The sequence below is a fragment of the Carcharodon carcharias genome, chromosome 16, assembly GCF_017639515.1.
Source record: "Carcharodon carcharias isolate sCarCar2 chromosome 16, sCarCar2.pri, whole genome shotgun sequence".
Lineage (NCBI taxonomy): Eukaryota > Metazoa > Chordata > Chondrichthyes > Lamniformes > Lamnidae > Carcharodon > Carcharodon carcharias.
In genome coordinates, this window is record NC_054482.1 from 13,821,585 (window position 1) to 13,837,221 (window position 15,637).

Here is a 15,637-nt window from a genome sequence, read left to right on the forward strand (position 1 = left end):
CTGCAAGGGGATTGGAGTACAAGAATAAAAGATTGTTTTACAATTGTACAGGGCTTTGATGAAACCACACCAGGAATACACTGTGCCGTTTTGGTCTCCTTTTTATATACTTGCATTGAAGGCAGTACACCGAAGATTCATTAGAGATCGGACCTGGGACAGAAGAGTTGTCCTATGGTGAGAGGCTGAGTAGATTGGGTCCATATTCCTTGGAGTTTAGGTGATCTCATCGAAACATACAAGATTCTGAAGGGGCTTGTTAGGGTAGATACAGAGATTGTTTCCCCTGGTTGGGGAATCTGGAACATGGGGATACAGTCTTAGGATATGGGAATTGAGATGAGGAGAAATTTCCTTAAAGGGTTGAGAGTTTTTGGAAGTCTCTAACCAAGAGGGTCGCTGTATATATTTAAGGCTGAGTTAGACAGATTTTGGTCTCTTAGGGAATCAAGGGATATGGGAAGTGGGAGGAAAGTGACATTGAATCCTGAAGATCAGTCACAATTGCATTGATGACAGATCAGGATCGACAGTCTGAATGAGTTCCTGCTCCTCTCTCTTTTGTTCTTATGACCATTTTCTTCTCTATTATGTGCTAGCCTTTTTCCATATTCCCTCTTAGTTTACCTAATCTCCTCTTTCACTACTCAGTACATTCCTCATGATTTTCTTTTGCTAGCCTTGGATTATCCCTTTCTTTTAGCTCAAAACAAATTGTGCTAAATGATCACTTCCACTTTAAAACAAAAACCAACCTCAGGTGATGAGGATAATGGAAAAGTCACATTGGTGGTGATTGTTAAGTGAGGTAGAGCAGAAGGTGCTTTACTCAGTAATTAATACCTGACTCAATGACGCTGAATGCAAGAAATGAAAGAGTGTTACAATCAATAACTGGCTCTCAAGCATATAAAATACACCGAAAGGTTTTATTGAAAAGAAAAGAACAAACTCTTAAAATATTCATTTGTGGGATGTGGGCTACAGCTCGCTCATCACTAATTATAAAACTGCTATTGCTTTGTTTTATGGCTTTATCCACCTGCACACATTACTTTCAAGGGTTTTCTTATATTTATCCAGTCTCAAAATTTTCAAATGACTGTATACTTCTAGTCCTTGTTTTTTTCCCTACCAAATTATATTACCTTTCAGTTTTCTGCATTAAATTGCTACGCCACTTTTGAGCCTATTTTGCTACATCTATAGCCAGAAGAGCATTTCCTGTCAGTTCAAATTGGAGTTTATATTCTTTCATGTTTTTGCCAGCCCAGCATTTGTTGCACATCCCCAACTGCACTTGAGGTGGTAGTGGTGGTGAGACGTCTTCTTGATATGCTGCAGTTCTTCTGGGATAGATACACCCAAGTGCTGTTAGGGAGTTCCAAGATTTTGATCCAGTGACAGTGAAAGAACTGCAATATCGTTCCAAGTCAGGATGGTGAGTGGCTTGGAGGGGAACTTGCAGGAGGCTTGGCGAGTTACTGCAGTGCATCTTGTACATGGTTCACACTGCTATCACTGTGCAGTGGTGGTGGAGGAAGTGAATGTTTAAGGTAGTGGATAGGGCACCGATCAAGCAGGCTTCTTTGTCTGGGATGATGTTGAGCTTCTCAAGTGTTGTTCGCACTGTACTAAACCAGGCAAGTGGACAGTATTCCATCACACTTCTGTCTTGTGCTTTGCAGATGGTGGACAGGCTTGGGGAGACAGCAGGTGAGTTATTTGCCACAAAATTCTTGGCCTCTGACACGCTCTAATAGCAACAGTACTTTATATTGCTACTCCAGTTCAGTTTCTGGTCAATGGTAACTCCAGGATGTTGATAGTGGGGATTCAGCGATAGTAATGCAAATGAATGCAAAGAGGAATAGTTAGATTCACTCTTGTTGGAGGTGGTCACTGATGTCACACAAGTACCAGTAATGTAATTTGCCATTCATCAGCCCAAGCCTGAATGTTGTCTAGGTCTTGCTAAATATGGACATGGACTCTTCAGTATCTAAGGAGTCTCGAAAGGTACTGAACATTGAGCAATCATCAGCGAACATCTCCACTTCTGAACATGTGTTGGCGAGAAGGCCATTATGAAGCAGCTGAAGATGGTCAGGTCCAGATACTACCCTGAGGAACTCCTGCAGCGACATCCTAGGACTGAGATGATTGACTTCCAACAATCACAATCATCTTACTTTGAGCTAGGTATGACTCCAACCAGTGGAGGGTTTCTCCCCTAACAATTCTCTCTGACTTATATTTTGCTGGGACCCCTTGATGCCACACTCGGTCAAATACTGCATTGTTGTCAATGGCAGTCAATCTCATCTTCCCTTGAGTTTAGCTCTTCGGCCCATGTTTGGACCAAGGCTGAATGAGGTCAGGAGCAGAGTGACCCTGGCAGAATAAAAGCTGAGCATTAGTGATATTTCTGTGTAAGTGTTGATGATACTTTGCTGGTGATCAAGAATTGACTGAGCACTAATTGGCCAGATTGGATTTGTCCACTTCTGCTGTTTGGCATGCAAGTAGTCCTGTGTTCTCGCTTCACCAGATTGATAACCCATTTTTAGGTTTGCCTTGTGCTGCTCCTGACATGTCCTCCTGCACTCTTCATTGAACTAGGGTTGATCACCCCTTGACATTCAACGGCATTATCATCACTGAATTCCCCACTACCAACATCCTGGGGGTTACTATTGCTAGAACCTGAACTGGACTAGCCATATAAATACTGTGGCTACATGAGCAGGTCAGAGGCTAGGAATCCTGAATAACTCACTTCCTGACTCCCCAAAATCTGTACAGGGCACAAGTCAGGAGCGTGATGGAGTACTCTCCACTTGCCTGGATGAGTGCAGCTCCCACAACACTCAAGAAGTTCGACACCGTTCAAAGCAGCCCGCTTGGTTGGCACCCCATCCACAAACATTCACACCCTCCACCACCGATGCACAGCATTGTGTACCATCTACAAGAGCACTGCAGGAACGCAGCAAGACTCCTCAGACAGCACCTTCCACTACCACCTAGGGCAGTAGATAGTTGGGAACACCACCACCTGGAAATTCCCCTCCAAGCCACTCACCATCCTGTCTTGGAAATATATCGTTGTTCCTAGGTCAAAACCCTGGACTCCCCCCACTACCCCCCAACAGCACTGTGGGTGTACCTACACCACATGGACTGCAACGTTCAAAAAGGCAGCTCACCACCACCACCACCACCACCTTCTCAAAGGCAATTAGGGATGAGCAATAAATGCTGGCCTAGCCAGCAATGCCCACATCCCACAAATGAAATTGAAATTAAATTAAAAAACGAATTAAAATGAAATTTTAAAAATCCCTTGGCTTGATGGTAATGGTAGAGTGGGGGATAAGCTGGACCATGAGGTTACAGATCGTAATAAATAAAATTCTGCTGCTGCTGATGGCCTCATGGAAACTCAGTTTTGATTTGTGTCATGACCTGTACAGGTATGAAGAAATTACAAATTCTAAAGCGGTATCTTGTTTTAAAAACAGACACCAAAAGCTTTTTAAACATATCATGTGACTTTGGCAGTATTAACTTGGGCAAATATCTAATTACATATGGAAATCACAGCTACTTGTGAACTTCACACATCCCATTGTTAAGAATAAACCGTCTACAAACAGGACTGTGATACATCAGCCGATTTGTCTTTTGGCTTCACCAAGGACAATAGCGACGTTGAAACTCAGTGGGTGTTAGCCAATATAAAACGGATCTCATTGACATTTCATTGTATTGTAGTGGCTCCTCATCCCAAACCCAAAGATCTTGGCTGTCTGAAACTCTCAGGTTATGAAAAACCACAACACAGGATGTTTAGTGGCCTAACACCCCAACTTATTTGGGAAAGCACTTTGGACTCGTACCAGGTCACATGGATAAGAAAGCCATGTTTGTTACCTGCTTTTAAAAATAACAGCAGAAGCTGTTCAGTCAGAGTAATGACATATACCATCAGAACACCATCTAAGACAACAAACCAGCTGCAGTCAACTGAGGAGCCAGGATGATAAACAGCATTACCTCAAATTTGGGAGATGGACTCTCTCCAACCTGTTCCACCTTCAGGCTCACCCGACAACAAGACCTCCTGGCAATTCAACTGCAACAACCCTCACAGCTTACTGAAAATCCACTCCAGCTAAAGCATCAATTCATCCAAGAAACTACAGGCCTGCTATGGAAGAGACTGAAATGATTCCAGATTGTAATCATATTGTTTCTTTTCTTCATCTGTATCTACTTCCTGTGTGCATGTGATGGTGTTTAAGACCTTGCATTTAAACCTCTGGGGCAAATGTGTGTGAATAAATAATTTTCATTTTTAAATTCACAGCTGCTGGAATCATTTAAACTGAGACAAAGGGAACACACTAACCTCACACGTTATTACACTATGATCACGGGCAACAATAAAACAAACTCTGTCTGTGACAGTTGCTAGATCTATTCTGAATCTATTCCATTTAGCATGGTGGTGGTGCCACGCAATGTGATGGATGATATCCCCATTGAGATGGGGATTCATCTTCACAAGGACTTGTGCAGTGGTTCCGCCTACCAATTATGTCACAGACAGGTGTATCTGTAACAGGTAGATTGGTGAGGCCAAAATCAAGTAGGTTTTTTCCTCTTGTTGGTTCTGTCACTGCCAGGTGCAAGTCCAATCTGGCAGATATGTTCTTCAGAGTTCACCCAGCTCGGTCAGCAATGGTGCTACTGGGGCACTCTTGGTGATGGACATTGAAGTCCTCCACCAGAGTACATTCAGAGTTTCCTTTCCACCCTCAGTGCTTCTTCCAAGTGGTTTTCAACTTGGAGGAGTACGGTTATCATTTCTGGTGCCCAGGACGGTGCCAGGTGGTCAGTCCCGTTTTACTCCTTTCGACTTTTCTGTAGCAGTTTGGTACCACTGAATGGCTTGCTGGGCTAGTTCGGAGGGCAGTTAAGAGTCGACCACATTGCTGTGGGTCTGGAGTAACATGTAGGCCAGAGCGGGTAAGGGGCAGTTTCCTTCCCTAAATGACATTGGTGTACAAGATAGGTTTTTACAACAATCGATGGTAATTTCGCAGCACCATTTTTGAGGCTAGCCTTCAATTCCAGTTTTTTATTACTTAATTGAATTTAAAATACACCAGTTGCCATGGTGGGATTTGAACCCACATCCCAGTTTATTAACCTGGGCCCACTCGTCCAGTGACATTATCACTGTGTTACTGTCTCCCCACCAAGTGCCCTTTAAGATGTTGGTGAGTCACCTCCTTGAATCATTGCAGTCCGTGTTGCATGGTGCTGCCTGGTAGGGAGTTCAAGGAAATCCCAATCATACCAGAATGAAAAAAACTTAGAGAACCTACATTTGTATAGCACCTTTCATAATCTCAGTACGTCGCAAACTGTTGTAATGTGGCAAATGCAGCAGCCCATTTGCACACAGCAAGCTCCCACAAACAGCAATGTGTCAATGCCCAGATAATCTGCTTTTCCATGATGCTGATTAGGGGACAGATACTGGCCAGGACTCAGAGGAGAATCCTCTTGTTCAGATAGCATTATGGGATAGTTTATGTCAGTGAGGGGAAACGAGGCCTTGGTTTAACTCCTGATGTGAAAGATGGCACCTCTGACAGTGCAACACCCCTACAGTCAGCCTGGATTGTGTGCTGAAATGTCTGAGGTGGGACTTGAACCCACAACCTTCTAACTCAGAGGTGAGTGTGCTACCAATGGACCATGGCTGACACACCTCAGCCTTCAAACTACACGATGTGTATGTGAAAGTTAGCTTAGAAATTGCTGTCAAACTGAAGTAAATTTAAAACATTTAAGAATTTCCATTAATTTTTTTTTAAAATTCCTCAGTTCCTATACAATAAACATGGGATAGTTCACGGAAACTGTGATCTTGGTGATTTGGTCAGCCCAGACAGCTGCCCATCTAGCCTAACAGTAGATCACAGTCTCGGTCAGTGCCACCTGATAGATTGGTGGTGGTTTCCTGATCATCATAAACTACAAGTCTCTGACCCACATTGTGTGTGTGTGAACGCCCTATTTATTTTGGAAACATGGTAAGATAATTCCGGGATGGATGAACATATTTCCATCCTTGCACAGCTGCAAGTCAGAGCAGCAATACAACTAAAATCCTGATTTTAAAAATGCGAACGACAGATGCCACTTTATAGACTTTTTTTTTAAACACAAGCACAAACAAAAGTATAAACCCAAGTAGTACTCCCCAGGTGCTCAGCCTGTACAGTGATCCAGATACTTTATAGAATGTTTGGAATGGTTCACTGTTGCTAGCCGTAAATTTGAACTATGGAAAATGGTCTTTGAATGAAATCAGCCTTAACACTTCCAACGCCACAGGAGGTTCCAAGTGGCTGCAAGAGCAGGAAATTCAAGGCTCCAGCACAGAAAATGTGAAGATCATTCATTTTAAACAGCCTGGGTATCATTTATTTTACTTCTGGGATGTACATGTGAATCCACAGCAGTTTCAAAGGATGGAGGTTTCCTCGCTCAGAATCTAAAGTTCCTATTGGGCACTGATCTACATTATAAAATGGTCAACAACTCAACATTAATTTGGGAAATTCAGATGTTGCAAACGGATGGGCAACACCAATACAGTGGGATAGGGGATACCCTTTTGAAAGTGGAAAGAGAATGCAGATGCACCCTACATTATATTTGATTGGGAGGTAGATATAGCAGACACTTGATGGAAATAGATGTGATACAAGATAACAAAGCATTCTTACGGCTTTCCTTATTCCGTGAAAGTTTAACTCTCACATACAATTAGAATTGATGATATATAAGTTTGGAGAGGAAGTATGATTAATTAAAGGGCATACTCTGTGTTTTGCCATATTAGTCAGGTGACCCTCCTCATTGAAGGCTCCAGTGTCAACTCCACTAAGACCCCCATCAGGTGCACGCACATCAGAAGTAAACTACTTTAAAAACAATTTCGGAAACAAAAGCAAGCACAGAAACTGTTCCAAGAGGAATTCTTAAAAGTAGCTGCCACAGGAATGATCTGCATTGGCTTACAAGAGATGAGCTGAATAGATTGTGACCTTTTCTGCTCAGTCTGCTACTCTGTTCAAGAACACATGGGAGATGTGCTCCGCTGTCCAATTCACTGCTTAAGGATGGATTTAACCACAGAATGCCTGGTGCAGTCTCATTGCTGATGGACAAAGGCACGATGCAGTTACACCGGGTTAGGAAACCGCTTCCATTTGGTGTTGAAAGTTTTTGCGGTAGAGGTCCTCTCATTGTTTTAAACATTGAGATTCATGCACCCTATTGAAAGCTCTGTGGGTGACTATAATGTGTCTGTCCCTCTCTGGATGTAAATAAATCCATCAGACACTGCTGTCTGAGAATTGCTGAAATTATTGGAAGGAAATTGGTGGAACTTCTCTGGACAGGGAGACTAAAATTGAGTTTATCAGGTCTAATGACACTCGATCTATACTGTTCACCAGTGCCCTCTACAGTTCAGTGGCCACCAGCTTGTGGGTTGTACATATTATCGCCAGAAAACCACTGAATTTTGGAGGGGTCAGTTTTCCCCAAAAAGATTCTCTTAACTATGTGCCATGAAACGATACCCTCAATGACTTGGATATTTTCAAATCAATTCCCTAAGCGAATTTTGAAACAATAAAAAAGGTTCTAGAGTTACTGCTGAGTGTTGAAGCGAGCACACACAGCAGTATTCTTCCTAGCTCTGGCCTCTTACAATACTTGGACTGGACTGTCTGAATCATTTCCATACCAAAAGGACACATGTTGGCCATAAAAGCAGCCAAGGAAGTACGCTTGACTTGGAAGACTAGGATGTTAGCAGCCATGACCAGCACAGCTTTCAGGATGCTTTTCAAAATCTTCCAAAGTGACTCGACGCCAAGGCAAGTTCCCAGAATCTTGTCTCAGAAGTCAGATTGGAATCCGGAGACGTTCAACCATGGATAACCGGACAATTGCATAGCAGGATGGCTTGGGGCAGAGTCCCATGCTAGACATCCCAGAGACTTGTTTGTGTTTTACAGCAGTGATTACACCAAGACGCTCTTCAGAATTTTTCCACCTCAATTTTGCTCAACCGACTCTGTCTGTGGCACTGCTTCATACTGAGTTTCTAAAAATACTAGTCCCTCTTCAGTGCCTTGCCAAGGAGACATTCTTTATGTGCTTCTGGTAAAAATGTTCCAATAAGCTGTTAAACCCCAGGAGAAGAATAGGAAGATGAGTTGGTTATTCAGCCCCTCAAGCCTGCTACCCCATTCAATTACATTATGATTGGTCTGTATCTTAATTCTATTTATCCACCTTAGCACCATATTCCTCAATACCCTTATCTAGCAACCTCCAGTCCTGAAGCTCCAGCTGACCCAGCATCTGCACCCTTTTGGAGGAGAGAGTTCCATATTCCTTCTATCCTGTATGAGTGTTTCCTGATTTCTCTCCCTTGAATGGCCCAACACTAATTTTAAGATTGTGTTCCCTCATTCTCTCACCAGAGGAAATACTTTGCAACAAACCTATCCAACCCTTTTAATATCTTAAATATCTCTGTCAGATCACCTCTCAATCTGTTACTCACCAGGGGTAAGCCTGATCTTATGCTGGCTAGGGGTGCACGCAAATTCTGGCTGGCACCCCTGGATTATGATCCCAGGAGCATACTCCTCTTCCAAAGTTCAGGGATAGTAAGGCTACGTTGGAGACCAGTAAACTCAGCATAACTATAAATCCAGCCCAGAGCCTCTTCATCTACACGAGCCAGTTCCTTGACAAGCGTGCACTTTACTGACTGAGTTTTTGAGATACTTTCTCTAAGCTATATTTAAACACAACAGAGACAAATCCTTACCTAACATTGTTATTTTAACCCTCTTAAGTCAACTCATCCTTGTTACTGAAGGCACTCCAGCATGGTACACAATTCTGTTCTTTATTGCCATTTATGATGCAACAGTGTCTTCCGGACTTTGCCAACAGAATTTAACTATTTTTAGCGTCCTTATGATTGAAAGTCACATTTTTACATGTGTATAAAATATAAAGAGAGCTCTGTTTCTCCTCTCCCCAACCTGGTATTAGCAGAATATGCAGCTCAGGACAGATAAAATAATTTATTTCACTCAAAACTCATCTACAACCTACAAGGCATTCCTTATGTGTGCATTACTATGTTCCTGTCAAATGAGGTTGCAGCAGGGATATGTGGTATGGCATGAGTTTTCTGCCACCCGGTGGTGATGTGCAGTACTGTGCACATTTAGTGAGGATCTCCACCAATAGCAAGCATCCGATGCCCTGTTCAGATTCGACCTTGCCCAGCACAACTCAAGGGTTATGAATGTTAACAAGCTACACTCACATATACTGCACTTAAATCTTATTTAGGTGCTAGTTTCCAGTGACTCCAAATGTGTCTGCATGTCAGCTAGATGCAGTGCAGTTCTTATTTTACTGAGTGCAAAATGCATACGGTACTGGATCGTACCTATACTGATGGTTAAAGCAGAAGTCAATTGATTGATTAATAAAGCGGAGAGGGTGGGGTAAAGAGTGTAACTTATTTTTTCATACTTCTCTCAAAAATAACTTGATATTCCTGGTTGTACAAATATCCTCACAGAAAGCCCCAGAAAAAAAAAATAATAGCTTATAATTCACATTTCTGGCAAGTCTCCAGCCTGCTACCACCAAGTGAACAGGGATGTGATTCCCCCCTCCACCCCCAATTCTGGGTGTTAATTTCAGTATTTGCCGGCGTGATTCCCTATCTATTTTCCTGCCGCACAAGATTTCCCTGGTCTTCCAACTCAGTTCACACGGCTCCACCACAGATACAGGTTATACCTGAGGTGTGAAACGTTCAGCATAATAATATGTGCTTAAAGGTGTCTGCAGTGGCTCATCTCCCCCAAGTCAGAGGTTTGTGGTTTCAAGTCCCACTCCAGAGACTTGAGCACTAAATCTAGGTTGACACTGAGGGAGTGCTGCTCTGTGGGCGGTGCTGTCTTTCAAACAAGATATCAAATTGAGGCTGTTATCTCAGGTGGGCTTTATAGGTCCCATAGCAGTATTGTAAGAGCAAAGGAGTTCTTTGCGTATCCTGCCCAATATTTAACATTCAACCAAACTCACTGAAAGTGCCTGGTCATAATCACATTGCTGTGTTTGTTGACAATACAACAGTGGCTACACTTCAAAAGTACTTCATTGGCTGTATAGCACTTTGGGGTGCCTGAAGGTCATGAAAGGTACTATGTAAAAACCAGTCTCTCTCTTTCTTCGAGTGCTTTAAGTTGTTGCTTTTTTTAATCTGCCGAGTTATTCTCACTTCTGTATACCTTTCAACCGATGATTTGATAGATTTTAGCCTGAGTTGTATGGATTGTCAAAAGTGGTGCTTTATCACCATCTTGGACAGATCCGCAGGATGGGTAGTATTTCTGGTGTACATCTCAACAGTAAAAGGCTTCACTCTTGAGGCAATGCCATTCCAGATGTTGTGTTTGTTGGGAAAGTCCTGGTTCATAGGAAGCTTGGGCTTACTTATGGCGGCTAATTTGAGCTGCACATCAGTAAATGCACTGGTGCAAAGCTCAAATTATAACACACAATACAACCTATGAAGAATAAGAGGTAATCTCAATGAAACAGACAAGATTCTGAAGGGGGTTGACAGGGTAAACATTGAGAGGTTGTTTCCCCTGGTTGGGGAAATCTAAAACATGGCTGCACAGTTTCAGGGTAAGGGGATCCATCATTTAGGACAGAGATGAAGAGAAATTCCTTCAGAAGGTTCAGAGTCTTTGGAACTCTCTGCCCCAGAGGGTTATGGATGCTCCATTGTTGAGTCTACTTAGGGCTGGGAAAGGCAATTTTTTTTTCTCTCTGAGGGAATCAAAGGGAGTGGTTGGGAACATGGAGTTGAGACAGAAGATCAGCCATGATTGCATTGAGTTGCAGAAGTCACAAGGTGCCATATGGTCTATTCCTGCTCTTATTTTTTATGTTCTTTATATGATCTGCAATTCTGTTTATGCAAGCTGAACTGGTCAATAAACAACAAAAATGACAAGTAATACTATGTGCCTTCAAACTCCAGCAGCTTAATTTTTCACATGAGTCAGCAGTCAAACTCTTAAAAATGATGCATCACATTAGCCAAGGCCACAGTGGTCTCATGGACTAGATTTGATCACCTAAATGGGGTCGGAGAGGAAAGTTTCCCCACCCACCCTCCACCATTTGGCCTTGGTTTTTAAATCTAGCTCTTCACCTCTCCCAGGAGATTCCATGGCTTCCAGGTAGGATGGGGAGTTGCGTGGGATAGGCTATGGATCGCTCTCTGTCAGTCGTTGCTGTACATGTTTATGTGGCAATACATTGTCCGTTTGATCAATTAAGTTTGCAGAACTTGCAGAAACAGTGAGTACTGTTTGGGTGGGAGAGTGGGGAGATCAACTGTTTTCCGTCAGAAGCTTTACTCAAGAGATGGTTGTCGCAGAGAGTTTGCCTTTCATCATCCATCATTTTTTTAAATCAGCATATCCTCCAATTCACCTCAGCAATCTCACAGGAGCTTCACTACTACATGAAAACACCAGTACAAAGAATCCAGCATCATCTCATCAGGCTTCCACAGAGGAACGGTGTGGGCCTTTCAGCCCTTTAAATCATTCAATTAGATCATGCCAGATTTGTACCTTAATTCCATCTATCCACCTTGGTCCCATACTCCCTAATATCTTTGCCCATCAAAATCCATTCATCGAAGTTTGGAAATTTTCAATTGGCCTAGAATCAAAAACTTTTTAGGGTAGGGATGACCAGATTTCCACCTCCCTCTGTGTGATGAAGTACTTCCTGACATCATCCTTGAAAGGCCTAGTTTTAATTGTAAGGTCTATGCCCCCATATTCTGGACTCCTCCACCAGAGGAAGTAGCTTCTCATTCTATCTTTCCTGTCAAATTTTTAAAATCATCTTAAACAAACATTTTAATTATGCACCCCCTAACCTTCTATTGATAGGGGCATATAAGTCTAGACTCAACAGCCTGTTCTCATAATTTAAACCCTTTTTTGCCTCAGTATCATTCTAATTAACCTGTGCTGCACTCCCACCAGGGCCAATATATCCTTCCTGAGGTCTGGTGCCAGAACTGAATGTGGTACTCCTGTTGGGGTTTAACCAGAGCTGTAATGTAACTTGCAATACTTTGTATTTCATCCCATGAGATAAAGGCCAACATTCCATTAGCCTTTAACTAATTTTTGTACCTGACCACTAGCTTTCAGTGATTTCCATACTCACAGCAAGTCTCATTTCCCCTATGACCTGTGTGCTCACTGACCTACACTTGCTCCCAGTCAAGCAAGGGCTTGATTTAAAAAAAACTCACCCTTGTTTTCAAATCCCCCCATGGCCTTGCCCCTCCCTATCACTACAAAATCAGCCAATGTCACAGCCCCTCCATATCGCTGTAAAATCAGCCAATGTCACAGCCCCTCCCTATCGCTATAAAATCAGCCAATGTCACAGCCCCTCCCTATCGCTACAAAATCAGCCAATGTCACAGCCCCTCCCTATCGCTACAAAATCAGCCAATGTCACAGCCCCTCCCTATCGCTACAAAATCAGCCAATGTCACAGCCCCTCCTTATCGCTATAAAATCAGCCAACGTCACAGTCCTCTGAGGTATCTGCACCCCTCTAATTCTGTCCTCCGGTACATTCCCAATCATAACTGCTCCACCAATAGTGGCCCTACCTTCAGTTACCTAGGCCCCAAACTTTGGAATTCCCTCCCTACACCTCTCTCTACCTCACTTTCCTACATTAAGAGGCTTCTTAAAACATACGTCTTTGGCCAAACTTTTGGTCATTTGACCTACAATCTCTAATATGGTTCAATGTCACACTTTGTTTCAAAGTGCTCCTGTGAAGCACCTTGGTACACGTCATTACCTTCAAGATGCCATTTAAGTTGTTGTTGTTCTGGATTCTCAAATCTCTCTGTTCCTCTAGACTTCCTAGCTTCTCACACTTTAGAAAATATACTGAACTATTTTTAAGTCCAAAAGTGGATGATCTCACATTTCCCCATATTGAACACCATCTGCCACAGTTTTATTCACTCAATTAATTCATCAATGTCGTCTTGCAACTTTCAGCTATCATCATTTACACTATTTACTGAACCATCTAATGTGGTGTCATCAGCAAACCTGAATATACAGCTCTCTATTCTCCATCGAGTCATTTATAAATATATAGTGAAAAGCTGTGGCCCCAGTAAAAGATCCCTGGGGGACACCACTAGTCTCATCCTGCCAATTAGAGTACACATCCATTACCCAAGGGGAGATGATGGCCTAGTGGTAACTACTAATCCAGAGACCCAGGCTAATGCTCTGGGGACATGGGTTCAAAGCTCACCAAGGCAGCAGGTGGAATTTGAATTCAATTAATAAATTTGGGATATAAAACCAGCCTCAGTAATGGTGACCGTGAAACTATCACTGATCGTCAGGAACAACCCAATTGTTTGACTAATGCCTTTTAGGGAAGGAAATCTGCTGTACTTACCTGGTCTGGCCGACATGTGACTCTAGACCCACAGCAATGTGGTTAACTCTTAAATGCCCTTTGAAATGGCCAGCAAGCCATTCATTTGAAGGGCAATTAGGGATGGGCTACAAATGCTGGCCTTGTTAGTGATGCTAAAGAGTAAAACCTTATTCTGTCTCCCACCTCGTAATCAATTTGCTAAGCAGGTTTAAGTTAAATGTGGTAATTTAGTACAAGGGCCCTTTCTCCATGATTCATATTGGGGCATTGGTCCAGTTGTCCAGTGTCCATCCTTCATATGCAACTGTTGACAAGCTAATCAGCTATGGAGGTCATCACAGTAGAGCTCAATCCTGTCCTCACCCAATACCCACTTTTTTTTAAATGAACACACCTCCCAGGAATAGACGTTGTACATTGGGCTGGAACATTGGGTGATTCGGCCCAGGGGGTACTGAAACCCAACTGTAACAACTGCCCTGTCACTACACCAGTTGAGATCAAATGCCTTAGCACAGACTAGACATTAAATCTGGAATCTGTGATATGCATGGCTCAGTGCAAAGTAATAAATGTTATTCCAAAAAGTAAATAGGGAAGAGCAGTGACTGAAAATACAGCAATATTCTACTTACATGTATGGACCAGGGAGTCCGCCAAGGGCATTAAAACATAAACACGTGTCTTCCACTATAACAGGACCCTGAATCTAAAGAAATAAAGTTGAATCTGTTAAATATACCCAAGGAAGAAACTACACTCCAACACAAGTTAAGTTTAATTTAGAATCCACAGCTGAATGTTCGTTGTTGGCTGTTCAGTTTAGAGACCAACAGCAGTTTGGCCCACATCATACATGCTAAATACCAGTAAATAACGTATCATGATCAGTCCCCAAAGACTTAGTGAACAAAGGCAATGCTCAGGGTAGCGCTGAGCCACACTGATCAGAAAGCCAGTTAGTTAAGTGATTGGCAGCCAAGCCATCAACTTGCTAGTGAGAACAAAATCTGTTCTTGCTGCTAACGGCTATACCTGTTGGAAAATAATTGCACGGATTTGCAGTGCGGCCGAGATTGGGTTTGGCTACGATACAGCCTGTGGTTGAATAGCCCACTGATGTTCACTGTTTAGGAAGTGGTGCTGGAGGGCTGCACATGCCCCCGGAAAGTGCATTTCAGAAACACTAAGCGACTTTGAAAAGGAAGGCAAAAAACAACATTTCACACACAAAACTATTAGTTAATTAAATGCATCTAAAGAAAATGCAATTTCAGAAGAATTCTCAAATTATCTATAAATAGATCACTAATCATTTGCAAAGCTGCATTAGAAATTACAATGGGTGAAATAACATGACAGGGTGAGGGGGCAGAGATGGCCGGCATGATTTGGTTGTGACAAAAGTGAAGCATTTTGTGTCCCTATCATGGTTTTGCTTTCTTTCTTCCTATCACGTATATGTGGGGTTTAAAAAAACTAGGCTCACTCACAGAAAAACACCTACAGCTTGTTTTGATATGCAAATTCCCAGAATATATACAGCATGTTTGGCAAGGTATATAAGGAAAGATGTTCGATTCAAATACAAATATCCTGTAGGTTTTGTCTGAATACACATTTGACTTACATATTTATGAGTCACCAGTGAATGTTCACTTGGGTGCAATGTCATTAGTCACTTCCGTAAGTGGACCTTTTATCTCAGAGGGCCCCTTCTCTATCCAGTATCTAATTAAATGATAGCATGACTCACAGATCATGAAACCTCTTATTGTGTGCACTAGATACAATAAATTTGCACATGCTGCCACTTATATGCCTACATTATAAGTGATTACAATTGAAAAGTACTGATTGGCTGTAAAACACTTTGGGATGTCCTGAGGTTGCGAAAGGTGCAATATAATTGCAGCTTTTCTTATCTAAAAGCATTAGATAAGCATCATTCAAAGAACATGAACTGATAAATAGAACTGAAGGC

General features: G+C 42.4%; 1 protein-coding gene across 1 annotated transcript in view; it reads right to left on the reverse strand.

The window, feature by feature from the left end:
- The window catches only part of itpa (inosine triphosphatase (nucleoside triphosphate pyrophosphatase)), a 41,241-nt gene that overhangs the window by 21,582 nt on the left and 4,022 nt on the right, over positions 1 to 15,637 (reverse strand). Inside the window, exon 4 of the mRNA XM_041208883.1 lies at positions 14,289 to 14,362. Coding sequence (XP_041064817.1) covers positions 14,289 to 14,362 — 74 coding nt within the window. The remainder of the gene's footprint in view (positions 1 to 14,288; positions 14,363 to 15,637) is intronic.